At 40.8% G+C, this 19,330-nt stretch overlaps 1 protein-coding gene across 3 annotated transcripts; it reads right to left on the reverse strand.

Annotated features, from left to right (window-relative positions):
• Positions 1-104: 104 nt before the first annotated feature.
• Positions 105-18,674, reverse strand: TTPA (alpha tocopherol transfer protein). Of its 3 annotated transcripts, none has more exons than XM_033081302.1 (5): positions 18,445-18,674; positions 9,958-10,111; positions 8,571-8,764; positions 5,314-5,424; positions 105-2,918 (listed from the first exon to the last, which is right to left on the reverse strand). In XM_033081302.1, exons 1-5 carry the CDS (start codon positions 18,622-18,624, stop codon positions 2,745-2,747), a joined length of 813 nt encoding a protein of 270 aa, XP_032937193.1. In that variant the 5' UTR covers positions 18,625-18,674; the 3' UTR covers positions 105-2,744. The 3 variants fall into 3 exon arrangements, with proteins under 3 accessions (XP_032937193.1, XP_032937209.1, XP_032937201.1); XM_033081318.2 differs by lacking the exon at positions 18,445-18,674 and adding an exon at positions 17,654-17,744; XM_033081310.2 differs by having other exon boundaries at positions 2,738-2,862.
• Positions 18,675-19,330: the final 656 nt, after the last annotated feature.

A 19,330-nucleotide genomic window follows, 5' to 3' on the forward strand; every position in this document is an offset into this window, starting at 1 on the left:
CATCCATCCATCCATCCATCCATCCATCCATCCATCCATCCCCCATTGCCACCCGCGGCCTTCGGCGGGAAAGCGACGCTCGTATCGGTGACAGACGAGGCTGGTTCAACCAGAAAGGGTTTATTAATTAAAACATGTGTTAATACATTTTTTTAAAAGAGAGAAATCTTAAAAATTGTGCATCACATCGTGCTTACAGTCTGTAGTAAATTATATTTGCACCGTTTAACAGGAACTTTATCTTTTTTTTAGAGGCACTCCCGATGTTTTTAAAGAATAATGCACTTAGGGATCTTTGTTTTGTTGACTGCTGCTCAAAGCTGCAACAGCACCGCGCATCATGCCAACATCTCCACTATTCATTATGTAAATGTTCCAATTATCTTGTGTCCTTGTTATTAGCAGCAATGGCAATTAAGAGTTCCCACCTCCTATATAATATGTAAACATTAAAAAATAATTAACAGTTCAGAAAAAAATAACTGCGCTCAGTGCTCTAACTGTTGAGTCATGCAAACATGTCACCACTTAATAACAGGATCAGGGTATTTTTGAAGACATTTAGGACTTTATATTCATGAGCTGGTGAAGTCCAAAAAAAGATTAAAAAGCCCCAGCTAAATATGCATATGCATATACATATACAATCAAATGAGTTTTCTGCTACATACAGCAGTAGCTATCAGAGATTGGTTTCATAAGAAAAGTTTAAATTTTTTAAATGTTCTTGTTCACTGAAACATGGTTCGTTCCTTTATGCAGTTTAGATTCACAGATTAAAATTGAAGGGCTGCAATGTTAAGACAATAGCTTCGCTTCTCCAGCTAGTAAATTACCCGGAACTTGAGTTACACACTTGAACAATCGCCAGATACCTGACTACTTAGTCTATTTTCTTATAAAGAAGCATTTGCAGTTCATTGAACTCCTCTATTTAAGGAGTTTTTTTATCGCAAAATAGTTAAATCTGAGAAAAAGAAATATATATGAAATACATTTTTATAGAATTGTATATCTGAAAAAGGTTTCTTTTAATTTAGACCCCATATAAAAATAGTTTGAAAGAGAAAAATGAAAAAGGCACTTGAGGAAATTTGGAAATTGGAAGGAAAAAAAAAAATAAGAAGTTGTTGTTGGTTTTGAAAGAATTTCTGGCATTGTTCTTACCACAGCAGAAGAAACTACAACCAACAAGTACTCTAATGTGTCTTTCATAGATGTTTCTCTTCCTAATAAAGAGTAGATTCCAATGACACTTACAATACTGCCTTATTAATCATAATCTAGAGTAAGACATTTCTAATATAATAGGATAGTTTCATTTCAGTCCCCATGCCAATATATACCATTCCAATGTCCTAAAGATGACAAAATAACTGAAGTTATTTATTTATAATTTCTAGCTACCTGAGATAAAAGCATTTTTTATGGATTTATTTATACGGAAATTCATATGGAATGCCTAAATATATAGTGCTTAAGCAAAAACAAAACAGAGTTAAGAAATTGCAGTTGGTGTACTAACAGATTTTAGGAAAAAGCTGAGAGAAAAAGTAAAATAATGGTTGAGGTTACTAAATACAGGGGATTGCAGCATGCTACTGCTCTGTAGTGTGAGTGATAGCTTTTACATATGCAGTGTTCATATGTCAACAATGCTCCTTCAAAACAAAACAAAAACCTGTTTTCTGTAAGTATGGAAATTGCTTTTTTTAAAATTATCCCTACAGAAATGAAGATGTGGTCTCAATGGACATTAAAAATCATTTCTTTCAGTACCCAGCAGCCAATAGTCTGACAAGTTGTCGATTACTGTACTGAAAATAAAATGATGATAGCAAGCATCTTCTATGCCGAGGTCCACAGTGACCTCAAAGCACCCTTAGAACACACAACAGATATTTCTAAAGTTCAGATCCACAAAGGATAACCTGCTTTACCCCCTGAAACAAACAGATAATGCAAACAGCTGAAAACTTTTGACCTCTGTAGTCCTCTACACTAGGGATTGAACATTAATAATCTGAATTGTTTGTAGTTGTCCATAGACAGTATCACTTTGAAGAAAGAAAGTAAGAATTTTCAAGGTTGTTTTGACTCTTACCAGCTCCTCCTCTGATTCACACTGTCCTTTGAAGAATATGTAGGTGGTGTTTTCTCTGTAAAACCGGAAGATCGCTCTGTTAATTAGCACAAAAAGGGAAGCTGCACAAGGAGTAACACAAATGTCTCACTACTGTGACTAATTTTCAATTTGATACAAACTAGCAAAACAGCATTTTTCCCTGAGAATCAATCCAAAAAAGCAGCCTCTTCATTCCGTGTAAATTAGTCCTGTAGTCTTATTTCTGCAACAAGTTATTCTACCCTATTCACATTCTGTTCCTTGTTTTGTATCCTATGGTCTTGACAAGCCAAGATACAATAGCTAAGTGTAAGGTTCGTTATTACAGATGAGTTGTCTCCAAACACCTAACAGCAGCATTATCAATCTGATATCCAATGCACTCTTCACCTTTCTGGCACACTCAATTACAAACAGTGTGACAAATATGAAAAATTCATTAATCTCTTCAGACATACAAACTGATAGACTCCAGTTAGTATGAAAGTGCAGCCAATATAACATTCAGTGAGTGCCCTGCAAAGACATATTGGTTTCATTCACAATGGAAGGCTTCATATTAAACTTATTTCTAATTCCAGTATTCAAGAATTGATAAAATACTGTATTAAGGTTATTCCTAGGCAATCAGAGAAATGCTCTGAAGATAATCTGAAGATGCCATTATGAAGTCAGTCCATTCCTTGGCCAGCTCTTCAATGGAGACTTCCTCCCCTCCATATTCCTGTGGGAGAATGCTGACAGGGAAGTGTTCGGTCAGACTCTGCGAGTAGTTATTTCCATGCATGTACACCTAAACCAAAATATTAAAAGCATTTACTTGGGTATGAATGCCAGACTATTGAGTGAGAACAGGCAGCAGAGCATCTCAATGCAAGAGCTGAACCCATCAGCTTGGTTTAACTAAGCGTTTTTACAGTAATTTCACGACTATAAGGCATACTCTTTTGACTAAAATTTTCCCCCAAACCCAGAAGTGCACCTTATAGTCCGGTGCGCCTTATATAATGTACAAAGTTGCGAAATTTTCCAACATGGAAGTGCGAACCTGCAACAGTCCTGAGCCGAGCAGAGCCCGCCCGGCGGCGGCATCGGGCCAGCAGCAGCGCAGGGGGAAAGCTGGCAGTGGCAGCACAGCCTGGGTGGGGGGGGAAAGCCGGCGGCATCAGGGCAGCAGCAGCGTGGGGCGGGGCAGCGGCGGCGCAGGGCGAGCCTGCCGGCATCGGGGCACCCGGAGCACAGGGGCAGCGTGGGGCTGCCGGAGCGCCGGGGGGGCACGGGGACAGAGGGAGCGGGCTGCCGCAGAAGCTGCGAGCCGCGGCCCCGAAAGCGCCACCGCCCCGAAAGCGCCGCCGGCCCCCGCTGCGGCTGCAGCCCTGAAAGTGCCACTGGCCCCGGCCGCGGTCCCAAAAGCACTGCTGGCCCCTGCCACGCCCCCAAAAGCGCCGCCGGCCCCGAAAACAGTGCCACCACGGCCCCGAAAGCAGCAGTGCCACCGGCCGCCACCGCGGCCCCAAAAGCGCCGCCGGCCCCGAGCCCCACCTCGCCAGCCAGCACCGGGAGCGGGCGGGAGTGCTGGGCCTCGCGCATAGGGAGGACGCTTGGGGTTGTGTTTAAAGGCTACACCAATCTGTGAAAAATGTTTGCAAATTGAGCACCTGCCAGTAAACTCCACGATCACGGGATTCCGTTACTAATTCGTTACTTTGTTGCACGCAGCACGGATCTTCGCAGCAAAAAAAAAGTGCGCCTTATAGTGTGATGCGCCTTATATGATCTACAATGTTGCGAAATTTGCCAGCTCCCGGGGGGTGCGTCTTATAGTCCGATGCGCCTTATGGTCGTGAAATTACTGTAAGTGTATTTATTCATACCAAGTTTCTTAAAAGGAGGAACTACCCTTGTGAGTTTACCCTAGGTGCTCAAACTGTATCCTGCTCTGGATCTCAGGGCTGGTGAAGGATGAACTACAACCTGAGAACTGCATTTTATATAGCTGTGAGCACAAACTAACCAAAACTAACTACAGACTTGCTCCAGAGTGGTTTAGCAACGCTGATGACAGTACACACTACATCCAAACTGCTAAACTGAGCTAAACCATGGGAAGACTGGTGATTTGTTTTGTCATGGTATCTTGTACTTGCCCTTCAGTCTTTTCCAAGAAAAGAGCTGAGTCTGGCTCATAGCCATTACTATCTGGTCCTGCCACATGTATTTAAAAACAAGATTATGTAGTATGTATGTAGGTTCAGACAGGTGTCAAGGAAGATACTCAACAGAATCTATGTATCACTCCTTATCTTTCAGTTCCAACTGGAGTTAGATTCTGGACTACTTCTCCACTTTAACCCTTGCAATACTGTAGGCTTGGTTCTTCTCCTCTTGCTTTATTGTAGCTATTTTCAAGCCCTGTTCATTACTTCCAGTCTGATACTTTTCTAGGATCTACTGTCTGGGGATCCAGTGGCTATTGCAAATGCCCAAGATCCATGTGCTGAGAAAAGGAGGCTTCAGAATGGGAATAACAATAGGCAGGGCTGCTTACTTTGTACTTTAGTCCTGCTGCTACCACTTCACTTTCGTGCCAGCCAAAAACTCCAGTATTTTTCCTATGCTGCAGTAAACCATAGTCCTTGGCATGCTTTTGCATCCAAATACAAATTTATTTGCAGATCTATAACTGCGAAACTATTTAAAGCAACTAAGAAGCTATTTGAAAAAAAAAAAAATAGAAATTAAATCTGACCAATTTTTAATGTATAAATGCCTCTGGAGGTCTGTCAGAGAAAAACAGTTGTCTTCTAGTAATTCTGCACAACTTGGACCATAAAACACTGTTCAGTGATAATTTTTCTCTATCATTTATAGGCAGAGTACTGGGAAATCCAGGACCTATTTCTTTCTAGTTCTGCAGAAGAATTATTATGTGACCTCAAGCAAATTATTTAACCTCTTTGTGTCACAGTGGTTTTTATCCTTAGAGTAGTGATAACAGCACCACTTGGGACTCTCATTCTATTAATAATTCCAAATGCTTTACTATTAGATTCTGGAGGTCTGGAAGGCACTAACAAACAAAAATGATTTATGCTCTACAGTACTCAGGAGTAACAGAGCCTAAGGAAAGTGCTGCAGATTGTCAGGTAAGGGTTTTGTGGCAGAAAGAAATATTTGTGTGCACTCACCCGTTGCTTTATTTTTTCAGTGAGAAAAGGCTTAATTAGAGCGAAGACTGGGTGGAAGAATAAAGGCTCATTAATCAAGTGGATACCTCGAACTTTCAGTGGAAAGGAATCCTGTCAGCATACATGGAAAACAGAATAAGAAAAAGAAAATATTATTGAACCACCTCTATTACTAAGGACAAGCCTGTAAAAACTGTCTAGTCCATAGGTTAAAGTAGTTCTTCTGACCTTGCCAATTCCTGCATTTTGTAGTATTCTACAGTACAAATTAAGAACAACATTTAGAAAAATCATATCTTGTTCCTCCATTAGAGGGAAAAATCTCACCATTTTTTTTCATCTCAATAGGACGTGAGATTGAATATTAAAAACAAACAAACAGAAAAACCAAAAAGAAAACTATCACCAAATTGCACATAAATATTGTACACAAACCTTGGGCTCAGTCTTTCTTCTAAAGTACAGTTCTTCGCAAGATTCTGCTACTAATTTACAAAAGAGCTATCTAGCTATGTGCTTTTACTGGCAATTTACAGCCTGAGGGATAATATGTAAACATATATTAACAATTGAAGATAATAACTTTAAGTTAAATAAGTTATATTTATAATTTAGAGATAGGCCTTGAAATTACAAGGAATTTGGCCAAGCCAGAAGTTCAGCTTCAAAACAAGATTACTGTTTTAATGGAATTTTAAAAATATCTGCTATACAGACTTTATAATATAAACCAACTTGGATTCTACTTGCATTAATTTAAAGTTCCAGATCTTTGAAATTTAAAAGAAAATATGGCAGTGCTTAAAAGAGCAGTGGTGAAAGCAGAGCCTTCCTTCATATCCCACCCAATACTACCTCTGAACCAGATGATTTCTGCTTATAAAAGTGGAACTTCTCACAAATGTATCTCCTTATTATTTCAGTAGTTCTAAAGAACAAAAAACTCAAAGCCAACACATTTCTTTAGTGCTACTCCTTTTAGATTTTAATGTATGATAAAGACCTTAAAATTCTCAGCTTGTATATCTACTCAATGTCATTATGGGCTATCATATACTTAAAATCTACTGTCACGATTTTCACAAAACAATTTTTTGCCTGGGATAACAGATTTTTCAAGATAATGTCACTTATTCATACCATGCTTTCCATTCCTTAGTACATGCTTCCTTTCTATTAACTTCTGTTTCTTCATACAGGGTAGTAATTTGCAAGACACATTAATTGAGTAAAACACAGGGCTAAAACTAAGGTTTCTTAACTTTTACTTATATGCATATTCTGGAGTGCATAAGGCATATCCTGGGGTGCATCAGGCACAGCATCTCCAACTGGGCAAAGGAGGGCATTGTCCTGCTCTGCTGTGCACTGGGGTAGCCTCACCTTGAATACTGACTGGGGGCAGTTTTGGGCACCATAATATAAAAAGGGCATTAAGCTATTGGAGAGCTTCAAATGAGGGCAAGAAGGATGGTGAAGAGTCTGGAGAAGTCCTGTGAGGAGTGGCTGAGGTCACTTGGTCCGTTCAGCCTGGGGAAGATGAGACCAAGCGGAGACCTCATCACAGTCTGCAATTTCCTTGTGAGGGGAAGAGGAGGGGCAGATCTCTTCACTCTGCTGACCAGAGACAGGACCCAAGGGAAATGCCTGAAGTTGTGTCAGAGGAGGCTTATGTTGGATATGAGGAAAAAGTTCGTCATCCAGAACAGGCTGGAACAGGCTCCCCAGGGAAGTGGTCACAGCTCCAAGTATGACAGAGCTCAAGAAGTGTTTGGACAATACTCTCAGCCACATGGTGTAACTCTTGGGGTGTCCTGCATAGGGCCAGGAGTTGGTCTTGATTCTGATGAGTCCTTTCCAACTTAACATATTCTAAGATTCTATGATATTGAACAACACTAACATAATCTCTGGATCAAATTTACAAACCCAGTTACAAGTGTGGAAAGGAATCAGGAGACAAAAAAAAAAAACCCAAAAGAGTTAAATTTCCTTTCTCTTCTTAGAAAAGAACACTGGAAACACACATTTTTAATTTTCTCTTTTTCCATAGCTAGAATAAGCATTTAGAAGTTTGAAAAACATTGAACAAAAGCAGAAATAGGTCAAGATGGAAACATAGCCAAAGATTTTCCGGCTTTGAGTTAATGGATTGAAACCTTTAGATGTACTTGCAAATCCTATTCTGCTTCCTTTCTGCTCTATTTCAAACTTTAAAAATTACCAGCAATCTGCTTACTACCTCAGAAATCAAATGAAATACTCCCACTAGTCCTGTTTTCATGAGATTTGGCCCAAGACTGCATAACACCAAGAGTTCTTATTCTAGATTGGGAACACCTAATGGTTTCAATTAAGTTTTATAGTATATACCAGAAAGGAAGAACATCTGAAGTTTTGATGATATTAATTCAATGACTAAGCTTTGATTGAATCTCAGATATGAACCTTACCAAATCAGAGCAAGAGATTATCTCCCTGGCTCATTTCCACATCACAGGCTAACAGTTTTATTATTACTGACTTTCAACACAACCTCTGAAGGAAAATAAGATTATAGAACTACACTGTAGGCTGTCAATTCTCTGTCCCCTTTTTTCTTTAACTTTTTTTCTCTCAGATCCAGTGGCAAAGTTCAACTGAATTTGGCAGTAAGGAATAAGCCTTAAAAACAGTAAAGTCCTGAGAAGTTCTGTGAAAAATAGGAGATGAGGTAGCAGTGATTTGCACAAAACAATGCTCATGTTGTGGGGAAGAAAGCAAGCAGAACATAAACGTTACACATTTTGTTGTTAGCAGATGGAAGATCACATAAGCATCATCCATACTGGTAACCAGTTAGGAGTGTCTTGCTCTTAATTGCACACAGTGCATGCTATTTTTAGTATTCTCTGAGCCAGGAATAGATGCTTTAAATATTGAGATAATGCACAAAAGAATGGAAGAAATGAAACAGGATAACAAACAGAAAATCCTTCCAAAACTGGGCTTCATCTGCACCTCCAATCATGAAATTCTTGTGTTGTAACAGACTGGTGGAGTTCTTATAAAATACCAGAAGTTAGAGGGCATTTACTGCTACAGAAGAATAAACTTTAAGTAAAATTAAGCAGAACTTGTAATGGATTTAGGATTTTGTTGTTCTTAGTTGCATAGTCTGAGAAGGCCTACAGAAGCGGAATTTACTATGGCTTGGAAGAGCTGAAAAATTGGAAGTTACAGCAATTAAGCTGCATAAAGAATTATGTCATACTTACTGTGAGAACAGCAGCAATTTTCTTGGCCACTGCTGGACTGATTTGGAAAGCATGAGCAAATCTCCACCCTTGAAGGTCAAAGATGGCCTTGACTCCATTTCGCTGAGTCTCAATCTCCCTTACAATGAGTTCAGATGTGATGAGACTTACACGAAACACATCATATGCTGTAAATAAACTGGGATCCCATTGTCCTGAAGAAAAGAGAGATTACCCTGCATTACCATGAGAAAACCCCATACACCTGCACTTTTTCTTCCTACAGCTTCTAGCATGCTTCTCAGAAACAAGAAGTAACCGGCAAGAACAAAGTTCCTGAAATAAACTGTTTTGTCAGTGCATAAGATACTTGGTGTGCCTGCTCTCTCACTCATCATTGATGCTTTTTTAGTAGATGGTACCATGTAATGTAGCATGTTTTACCTACGGCCACAGACCCAGTAAAAGGTACAATTCAATAACAGTCATGCTAGCAGAAGCTGCAGATCATCAATACAATCAATTAATATAATTTTTTTTCAGTGTCATAATTCTGGCACGATTGAGTGAATCTCACTTATTTTTTTTCTGAGGTCTGAGCAAAAAATTGCATGGGATGGGCCTTAACCCTAGATGAAAGCTTTAGAGGGCACAACTGCCTATTAGACCAGCTGATAACAAGACAATCCTTTGAAAGTTGGCAAAAATAAAGCCTCTGTCAAAAACAAGCATAAAGAGCTATGATGTTCATTTAAATAAGCACTTTTAAAAAATTTTGGGAGGTGCATCAAGCTTTTTCCAAGTGTTGTTAGCTCTTTGGCTACAAGTAAATAGTGAAAACCTGGTGAACTGCTCATCCAAGCCTAAACTGAATGTTGATACATGACCAGATGTACTCCTCTGTGTTCTCCCCACTCTGTGCTGCATCTGCATCAGTACCACAGTCTTAGTCCATGGCTTTGACAATTTACACGAAGTCAAATGATTGTTGGACACTCAGAGCCAAAAAACCACATAACCTACCAAGATTTAACCTTCAAGATTCTTTAGATACAACAAGAACTCCCTAAAAAGAAATTTAGGTTCTTCATAAGGGATTGTACAGCTTTAGCCATACAAATATAAAATTATTTAACTGTTACAGCTCAGTAAATTCACCTTTATATTAATGTAAACACATTTCGAGCAGGGAACAAAAATATATTACCTTTCTAGTTAAGATATTCTGATATGATCTGGTTTTAACAACACCTGCAGTTGTACCCATTAAATATTTTCGGTTTGCTGCTGAAATGGTGGCAATTAAAAAATAAACAAGCCACAGAACAAAAAAAGCAAACAAACAAAACTCAAAATCTTCAGTGTCAGAATCAGGTGTGTAACTGTTCCAAGCAATTTTGTCACTCACCAATTCTGTATATTAGAACTTTGCTTCCATGTGGGTCTCTTGACCTTAGGACTCCATGATAGCCAGCTTGCAAAAGACCAAGAATAGAAGATGGTTGTAAATCTGCACTTATTTCTGGGCATTCAATTCTCCACTTCTGATAATTCTTCAATAACTGGAAAAAAATTAATGTGGATGTCCAGTAAGCTTCAGCTATTATAGGATGAACACAGTTAAAAACATGTTTTCCAAATGTGGTCACAGTCAGGTTTCATTCATTAAATTAGCTATAATTTAATTTTATATTTTAACCAGATCACTCCTAGAAACAGAAGGTTGCTATAGTGGATCAAGTAAGTGAGTAAATTGCCATGATGAATTTAGAACCCAGTCAAATCATTAATGGACTGCAGTTGTCATTTTGTGTCAGAAATGAAAACTGAATATACAATAAGCCTGTAGTTACTATGTAAAATTAATTAAAACTCCATTTTTTTCTGCTCAGGTTACCATTAAGATTATTCATTTTGCTACTGCATCAGACTCATTCAAGATTTTTTTTAATTTAGATGTGCAAAATTTTATGGAGGAACATCCTCCACTCTCTCCCTCCCTATTTTTTACACAGCCATCAGTAATTCCAGTTTACTATTTGAAACAGGTATGCTCATCAGCAAATCCAAAACCATTTTTGAGGTCTCTTCTTCCCCTCTGAAATGAGAGAATGCAACACAGTAGTGGGTCCATTACACATTTGACAACTTCCCTCCCTCAGAGTGGAAACAATGAGAACCTGTTTGGCTAAAACAGAGATCCCACATGTTGTCAGGGACTTGGTCACCCTGGTTCCCAAGGCTGGGAGGTAGCACCATAACCAGTATTTCTAAGGCACAGGAGGAGCTGTGTGTTGAAAGGCCATGAACTAAAGCTAAGAAAGAGACAATTAAAGGTGTTCCTCTGTGAGGTGACCTGTGTGGAAGAATTACAGGTAGCACTGTAAAAGGTCATCTTTGAGACGAATCATGAAAAGTTAAGTTGGTGATGCAGTAGTTCTAACTTCCAAGTCTAATTGTTGTTTCTCCTTTAATATTAATTAAGTGGATGTGGGGAAAATGAACTATGCCCTGCAACTAAAATTGAAGACATTTTGCATAAGTAGGAAGCTATGCAAGACTGTCTTCTAAAATGCTTCCTCTCAGCTCATCCACTAAAATTTGCCTCTGCCGTATCACCTCTGCTAAGTTCTCTATCACTTAGCTTGGACAGTAGAGAGACAGCTCTTACAAGTAATTCACATTTTGTAATAATTTCCTCAATGGCTATCACTTAGAGATCTCACCCAAGACCTTCAAATTAGCTAAGAGAATCAGAGTTTTTCAGCACCTTGTTTCACAACAAACCGAAATGTAGCTTTGAGTCTTAAAGGTAGCATGCACAGCCTAGCTTTTTAAATTGTTTCTGTATTTCATCAAAAAGGGAAACCCAATCTGATCCTCAGCACAGTTTCACAAATTAAGTGTGTTCCGTGCACTGAAAGGATCAACCAAAAGTCGTTTATTTCCTATAATTTGTATCAACAGAAATTAATTTTTTCCCTTATCAATTACTCCATATTTTGCAACAGAAACACTAAAATTAAAAGAGCTGTCAAGTCCAACTAATATAATATAACCTTAAAAAGTTTACAGATTTCTTGTATCTATGCAAGTATACAGTAATTTCACGACTATAATGCGCACCCTTTTGACTAAAATTTTGCCCTGAACCTGGGAGTGTGCCTTATAGTCCGGTGTGCCTTATCTGATGTGCAAAGTTCGGAAATTTGTGAACCTGGAAGTGCGAGCTGCGAGTTGAGCCGGGACCCGCGGGAGCTGCAGCCATGAGGGGGGAGTCGGGAACAGTGGGAGTCGCGGCCACCGGGCAGGGGAAACTGAGAACCGGCATGGCCGCTGGCCGGGGAGAAGTGGGGGGAAGTGGCGCGGCCGTGGGGTAGTGCCAAGAAGCGCCACGGGAAAGCACCAAGAGGCGGTGAAAAAGCGTTGTGGGAAAGCGCCGGAAAGCAGAAAAAAAGCGCTGCGGGAAAGTGCCGAAAAGCGGTGAGAAAGAGCCGTGGGAAAGCATGGAAAAGCAGCGAGAAAGTGCCGCGGGATAGCGACAAAAAAGCGCTGCAAAAAAGCGGTGAAAAAGTGCCCTGGGAAAGCACCAAAAAGCAGTGAAAAAGCACCGTGGGAAAGCGCTGAGAGGCGGCGCCGCCGCCGGCCGAGGGGAAGCCGGGACGCAGTGCGGCCGCGCGGTGGGAGCCAGGAGCTGTGAGCCATGCCAGCCGGCTCTGGGGGCGAGCGGGAGTGCCAGGGCCCGCTGCACGAGGAGGGCGCCTGGGGCTGCATTTAAAGGCTACACCGATCTTTGAAAAATGTTTGCAAATTGAGCACCTGCCAGTCGTTACTTTGTTGCATGCCACGCGGCTCCTCGCTGCAAAAAAATAGTGCGCCCTATAGTCCGGTGCGCCTTATATGATCAACAAAGTTGCGAAAGTTGCCAGCTACCGGGGGGTGCGCCTTATAGTCCGGTGCGCCTTATGGTCATGAAATTACTGTAATTTTCTTCAGCATTTTCATTGGAAGAATTATCAGAAGGAACTTCAGTAAAATCAAATTCATCCCTACAGACTCTTATAGGGAGATCTGAAACTGACCATTGTGTAGCTCACAGCATGCTCATCTCAGATAATTAGTCTTATCTCTTACCCTTCCCTCTGCTTTCAAGCTTCTTTTATCTTTTTACATAAAACATACTTTTTCTTCAGCTTAATGCTTTTCTGCTCAGATTAAGGTCTTGAATTATTTTGAAGGTCTTGTAAATAAATTGCCATGAGGAAACTATTTATAAAACATTATTGTTTATCAGCAAAATTTAAATAAAAATACATGGTACACGGATCAGAAATTAGTCATATTTTTTATGGGAATAGAGCCTATAAATATGTATTTAGATTGAAAAAAATAAAATAATTATGTACCATGCTAGAATCCCACTTGATTTGGCAGGTGAAAGAAAAATGGATAAAAGCCTCATCCTAAATCACCACTAGAGATAGAAATATTTAACCATTAGGAGAATTTTATTAGAAGTCTCTCAACTGCATTCAATCATTTTCAGCCTAGGTTAATTTAAAAACTAACAAACAACAAGGTGAGGGAAAGAGGGAGGAAGTAGGGAAAGTAAGTTAATTTGTGGAACAGAAGTTCACTATAATTGCAAGGATAGGCCTGTTGAGGTACTCTGATTATCTCACTCTGCCAGTACTTGACTGTCTACAAAGGGCACTGTTTGAGCAATCCCAACTGCTTTGTGCCAGCCAGCAATGTCAACGTGTTTTTTTCCTTGGTCTTTCCAAAACACACTGAAATAGTAGCAAAATACAGAACCACACTGAAAACAACTATGCAAACATCTGTAGCTTTGTCATTTGTCACTCTTCTTCTAAAATCTGTGGTAGTACAACTTCATGAACATATATATTTTAAACACCTCTTTGAAGAACTCCCTGCCAAAACTAAGATGAGAATAAAAAAGACATACTAATTCAATACCCTAAATAATCCTGTCTAGTCAATACAGTTAGTTTCTCGTTTTCATGATATTTACATTTTCCAAGTTGGAAACAAGAAGGATTTAAGTTCTTGGACTTTGGAAGAGAGAGTGTGGTGTTTTCAGCTTGTGATGCACTCAAGATCCTTACAGAAGGCATGGTTAACCTACTAGCACACCCATTAAGGAATAAATCTACGTTTGGAATACTTTGGACACTTTCCATGACACACAAGTAAGTGCTGCACCTTTCAGACACATAACTTGGCTAAACCTAAAACATATTTCCCTTGGCAATAAAATCACTAAGTGCCCAAAACTTCTCAGATTTTGAAAACCTGATCTAATTACCTAAAATCATTTAGATCTGAAGTAAAGGTTAGCATTAGAGAATCTTCCACAGAATCTAGAGCTAGTTTTGGCAGATACTCTGTAAATTTTTATTTATGTAAGCAACCCGTTTCTTACAGCTGGACATAACCAAGTTTCACATGGCCACTTAAAAGAATAATCCTTAAACATGTAAAGGAATTCAAATACTAGCAGTGGTTCAGAGGTTTTCTAGTTTTACACAGTTTAAACACAGAAATTAATGCAAATTTTTTTTCAAGCATGTTTTTTTATTCAGCAGGGAAAAACATAAATGTTGCATATAACAATTAGTTTGGATATAGGTGAAACAACCTAATCTCAGGAAAAACAGACACATTTATTACCCAATATAAAAAACGGCTCACGCACTTAACGACACAAGAAAAACATCTCAATGTATAATTATCCATGTTTACAAACTGAATAACCTACTTAGCATCTGCTCAGCATCTGAAAATAGATGCAAGATAACTTGATAAAGGGGGGGAAAGCTGGATGAAAAACTCCAGTGTCTAGAGTTAAGCATTAATTAAGAGTTTTTTTCTGTGATGTCTGTTGGGGATAGTTCCAGATTTCTGAACATTAGAGACTACAAAGTTACCAATTAAACCAAGATTCACATCCCATGAACCAAAGTGAACTTAGTACTTTGCTTAGAAGCAAAAGAACTAGAAAACATTGTGCTTGTTAGAGAAACTAATGCAGCTGTATACATAAATTAATTATATTTTCTTGATTAATAACTATTTATTTCCATTAACGTGGATGATAGGCAGAATTAGGCCTCTTTTGTGTCAGAAGTTGCACCAATGTACACAATGCTTGGGAAAAAAATTGTTTCCTACTGGCATTCTTTGCAGGAGAAACCACAGCTCAAATTTCAGAACACAAACCTTTGTGCATATGCATTTTATACTTCTTTTTATATATATGTGTACAAATGTACCCAGAATTTAAACATACTGTGTACACAGACAAAGAATTTTAAATATTTTATAGAGACACAGAACTTTCCTAATTCCTCATGCACTGCCTGTCACTGGAAAAATTCTGGCACGTGCTGGCTTAGCACAAAGGGAAGCCTGGCTGACTGATTTGTGTTTCTTCAAGGGTCAGCTCAAGGAGCTAATAAAGGCTCTTCCATCCTTTTCAAGGAATTTCTTGGTATTGATGGAAGAGAAGTAGCCAAGTAACTGATTTCAACTTAGCATTTACAGTAATTTCATGACTATAAGGCACACCCTTTTGACTAAAATTTTGGCCCAAAGCTGGAAGTACACCTTATAGTCTGGTGCGCCTTATATAATGCACAAAGTTGCGAAATTTGCTGACTCTCGGAGGTGCACCTTATAGTCTGGTGCGCCTTATGGTCGTGAAATTACTGTATGTGTGAATGATGTGAAGATCCTCAGAGATCGTGTCTGAGACCCAGCAGTGTGTTTGGCACTACAGAAAACACTTCTTGTACAGCATAGTCGTCCTAAATGATTCACTTACAGTAGAACACACTAGGAAATTCTCATTCCTCCATAAGTAGAATGCAGAGCAAAACCAAAGTCTCGCTGTATGCCTTGGTATCAACCAGAACTCCTAAAAGGATCCTCGATATTTAGAGAGTTTTCAGTGCCACAACAACAGTATGTTATGAAAACCCTTTGCATGGAGGTTCAATGCCAAACATTTTCTTTCTGTTCCCCGGAGTATAATCTACTTCAGGTACAAAGAGACAGCATTCCAAAGTCACTGAGAGTCAGTCCCATACAAGAGTTATAGGATGTAATGCATAATAAAACAGGAAGAAACATTTATGGCCAAAAGGAGATGCTAGTTCCCCAGATTTCATATATCACTAGTGAATTCAAGTGACAGTGTTTTTGATGGTAACAATAAGTCAAACGTACACACATGGTTGGTGCATTCAAAAAGGGGCAGACACTGATGTCTGTGGTGAACAGTGACAAAACATGAGGCCTGAAGTTGTGTCAGGGGGCGTTTAGACTGGGTATTAGAAAAAGGTTCTTCATCCAGAGGGTGGTTGGGCACTGGAACAGGCTCCCCAAGGAAGTGGTCACAACACCAAGCCTGACAGAGTTCAAGAAGCAATTGGACAACACTCTCACACAGTGTGACTCTTGGGGAGTCTGTGCAGGTCAAGAGCTGGATTTCCATGATCCCTGTGAGTCCCTTCCAACTCAGTATAATCTGTGATTCTGTGAGAACAGTCTGTTACTGAGCTTAACTGGATAACCACTGTCTTCAAGAAATTAAGACAGTTTATCTCTTCTTCGAGTCCTTCAATTCCAGGTACCTGTTTCACTGCTGGATTTTCTTCTAACATGAGAGATATCAATATATCAGTAGTTAAAAGCAAGTCTGGAATTGCCATTGGAAAAATGTAAGAGATTGCTGTTATGAGTCACCATAAAAGGTTTAGAAATGGAATGTCTTGACACAATCTAGATGATTATTCTTTTCTGAAGCATTTCCAAATGTGGATAACCGACATCACATAAATCTGTGTCAATTATTAACCAGAAATGCATCAATAAAAAGCTCTGGTCATTGCCAGACTCTTGATTCATAATTAAGGCAAAGTATAAGCCCATACTAAGATGCTGGACAACCTTGGCTTATATGCTTTGACAGGGCCATGAATTTTGATTATCCCTTAGCTGCTCTACAAATACTATGCAGTAGTACACAGAAGCCCATTGGGCAAAGACAGTCTTACACACCTGAACTGCAAACCAAGAGGCAACATCAAATCAGGACAGGAGGGAAGAGCCACTCTCTGGACTGATTGCAGGAGGGCTCTGTCTAGGATGAAGTACTAACATAACTTCTACATGAAGTCACACTTGGGTTAGGTGAAAATACAACTTATGACCATGACAGATTTTTGCACAATAATTCTCTTTGGCCTTGATATACCAATTGCAATAAAAACATTCCTGTGTTATGCTTCCCATACTGTAAGAGAAGCATTCCAGAAAATAGTGGCAGCTGGTATGTAGAAGATTAAGTGCAAGTGGCTACAGCACCTGGAGAACTGGAATTCTAGACAGAAACATTAAACACAGGTTTTGAACATCAGAATCTCTTAATTCAAAGGAAGATTTGAAATTCAGAAACTCTGCAGCCTGTGGAGACCCAGAAAATCTAAAGAGGTTTTAAAAAGACAACTTTTTCAAAGCAGGTGCCCAATCTAGAGGGCTGATTCTCAAGAGGAGCATAGGAAATTTGCTACTTCATAGACTTCCATCTCTAAACTAGTCTAGATTTCACACTCCCAAAGATTACTCCTACCTACAACACACCTCACAATCCCATCACAGTGCAAAAACATACGGACCAAATTCAGAACTGCCACTGTCCTGTCTATAGGATTACCAGTAACAATCAATTACAATGCAATTAGGAGTGCATATTCAGGAGTCCATATGTCCTCATTAAGCCCTGCATTTTTGAATCAAGGAACATAGGAAAATAAGATGGCTTTTGTTGGAAAAGAAAGAAAAGGCATGGTCCTGCAATTGTTAGTGCACAGTTTCGATATAAAAAAATCTCATGAACTTCAAGTAAAAATAAGATACATAAAATCCATAGGAACCTGACTTGGTTCTTCTGCTGAGAAGAAAGATTTAAAACTGTGATGCAAATCTCATGAGCCAAATGAAAAGAACAAAAATACAATTTTTAAAGCTATTTATGATTAAGGGTCTAATTTAATTTCTCAATTTCCTTTTTCAGGTACCTTGATCCTGCAATACATCCATATGCAAACAATCTTCTCTTATGGTGGGTAAACTTGGGAAATCTACAGAGCTTTCCAGAGAAGTCAGAAATTAATAGGTGAAGTCTGTTGGGCAATGCTGTGTAATCAACATGAAATTCCATGGAAACACAGCTTTCAGTTGGCACATGCGAATGAATGCTTTTGCCCTGGGAGGATTTGGAAATACTTTCTGTTCCAAAGGTTTAATAGCTTAAAAAACTAATAAGCTGATAACAATCTGTGCCTTTGGATATTAAAAATATGTGTGCTCTGTGGAAAAACAGCCAGGAAAGCACCACAAATTACCAGAGCCTGCAACGAGTGCTGTAAATGACTAAACTCCAAGCAAGAAGTTTTTACTCACAGTTTGAGAGTAATTATAAGTCTGTAGTGAAACTAGTACGGCTACCAGTAACCTGAGCCTGCTAATCATGACAAGGGTGTCCTTTGAAGGATAGTTTCCCAATCGAAGTGTGACCTTACCACACTCACTGTACAGGCGGGTGACTGTACCACACTTACCGCAGCCTTTATGTTAGCACATCGATACCGCCCTGAGCCAGCCGCGACGCTGCGGTGGGTGCCATGCCGAAGACACGCGTGACAAGGAATGGGTGACACCCTGGAACTCCTGCCCGGCCTCGCCCGACCCGGGCAGCGCAGGGCATCGACCCAGCCCGCAGCCACAGCCCGAGCTGCTCCCATCCCGGCCGGGGCTCCCCGCGGCTCTCCCCGGGCACCGCCACCTGCCCCCTGCGCCCGCTCCTCACCCTCCAGGCCAGGTCCAGGTGGAAGTCGCGGGCGCGCAGGAACCGCACCAGGAAGGCATCGGAGAGCGGCTGCGGCCAGCGCTGCCCGGGCTCCTCCTCCGCCCGCCGCCGCAGCTCGGACACGGCGCCGCGCACCCGCGGAGAGTGGTCGGGCAGCTCATTGAGCTCAGCCTGCGACATCCCCGAGCACGGCCGAGCTCAGCCCCGCCGCCTGCCCGCTCCCATTGAGAGCCGCGGCACGGCGGGACCCGGCCGGGCTGCGCCCGCCCCCGGCGCGCTTAACCCCTGAGCGGCCACGGCAGCGGGCAGGTGCGCTCCGCCCTCGGCCCTGCCTCCCTTGCCTTGTTTTCCCCACTTCTACAGACTTGACAGGTATTTAGAATTTTACTCTTTAAGCCCATCTCCTGATTTTCGCTTCCAGCCCCAAAAGTGAGCTGTACGTGCTCCTCTGGAGGGCGAGGGGCAGCCCTACCGGGCAGGGAGATCCCCGGCGCTGGTACCCTCAACACTGGTACCCCCGACTCTGGTACCCTCGACACGGGTACCCCCAACACTGGTACCCCTGGCGCTGGTACCCCTGAAAAGGAGACCCCCGACTCTGGTACCCCTGACTCTGGTACCCCTGACTCTGGTACCCTTGACTCTGGTATCCCCAGTCCGCACCGCAGCAGCATCCCGGACCTCTGGAGCGTGCTAAGGGTGGTGTCCTCTCTTTTTGGCGAAAAGAATCCATCTTTAGATACTAAATCGCGCAAAGCTGCAACTTCATTGCAGCTAGAAAACGAAGGGCAAAGTGGGGATCGCCGCTGGTGCAAAATTGCCTTGGAGCACTTCATCCTTAACATGGATATGCACTAAAGAAAATATATTCACTCTGCCAGGAGAA

Source organism: Catharus ustulatus, chromosome 1 (assembly GCF_009819885.2).
Source record: "Catharus ustulatus isolate bCatUst1 chromosome 1, bCatUst1.pri.v2, whole genome shotgun sequence".
Taxonomy (NCBI): Eukaryota; Metazoa; Chordata; class Aves; order Passeriformes; family Turdidae; genus Catharus; species Catharus ustulatus.

Coding starts and splice junctions, on each gene's coding strand:
- TTPA (XM_033081302.1), bottom strand. CDS start 18,624: ATGTCGCAGGCTGAGCTCAATGAGCTGCCCGACCACTCTCCGCGGGTG. Junction 10,112..18,444: donor ACCTGGACCTGGCCTGGAGG/GTGAGGAGCGGG, acceptor ATTTTTTTCCAG/TTATTGAAGAATTATCAGAA. Junction 5,425..8,570: donor AAATTGCTGCTGTTCTCACA/GTAAGTATGACA, acceptor GTATGCTGACAG/GATTCCTTTCCACTGAAAGT.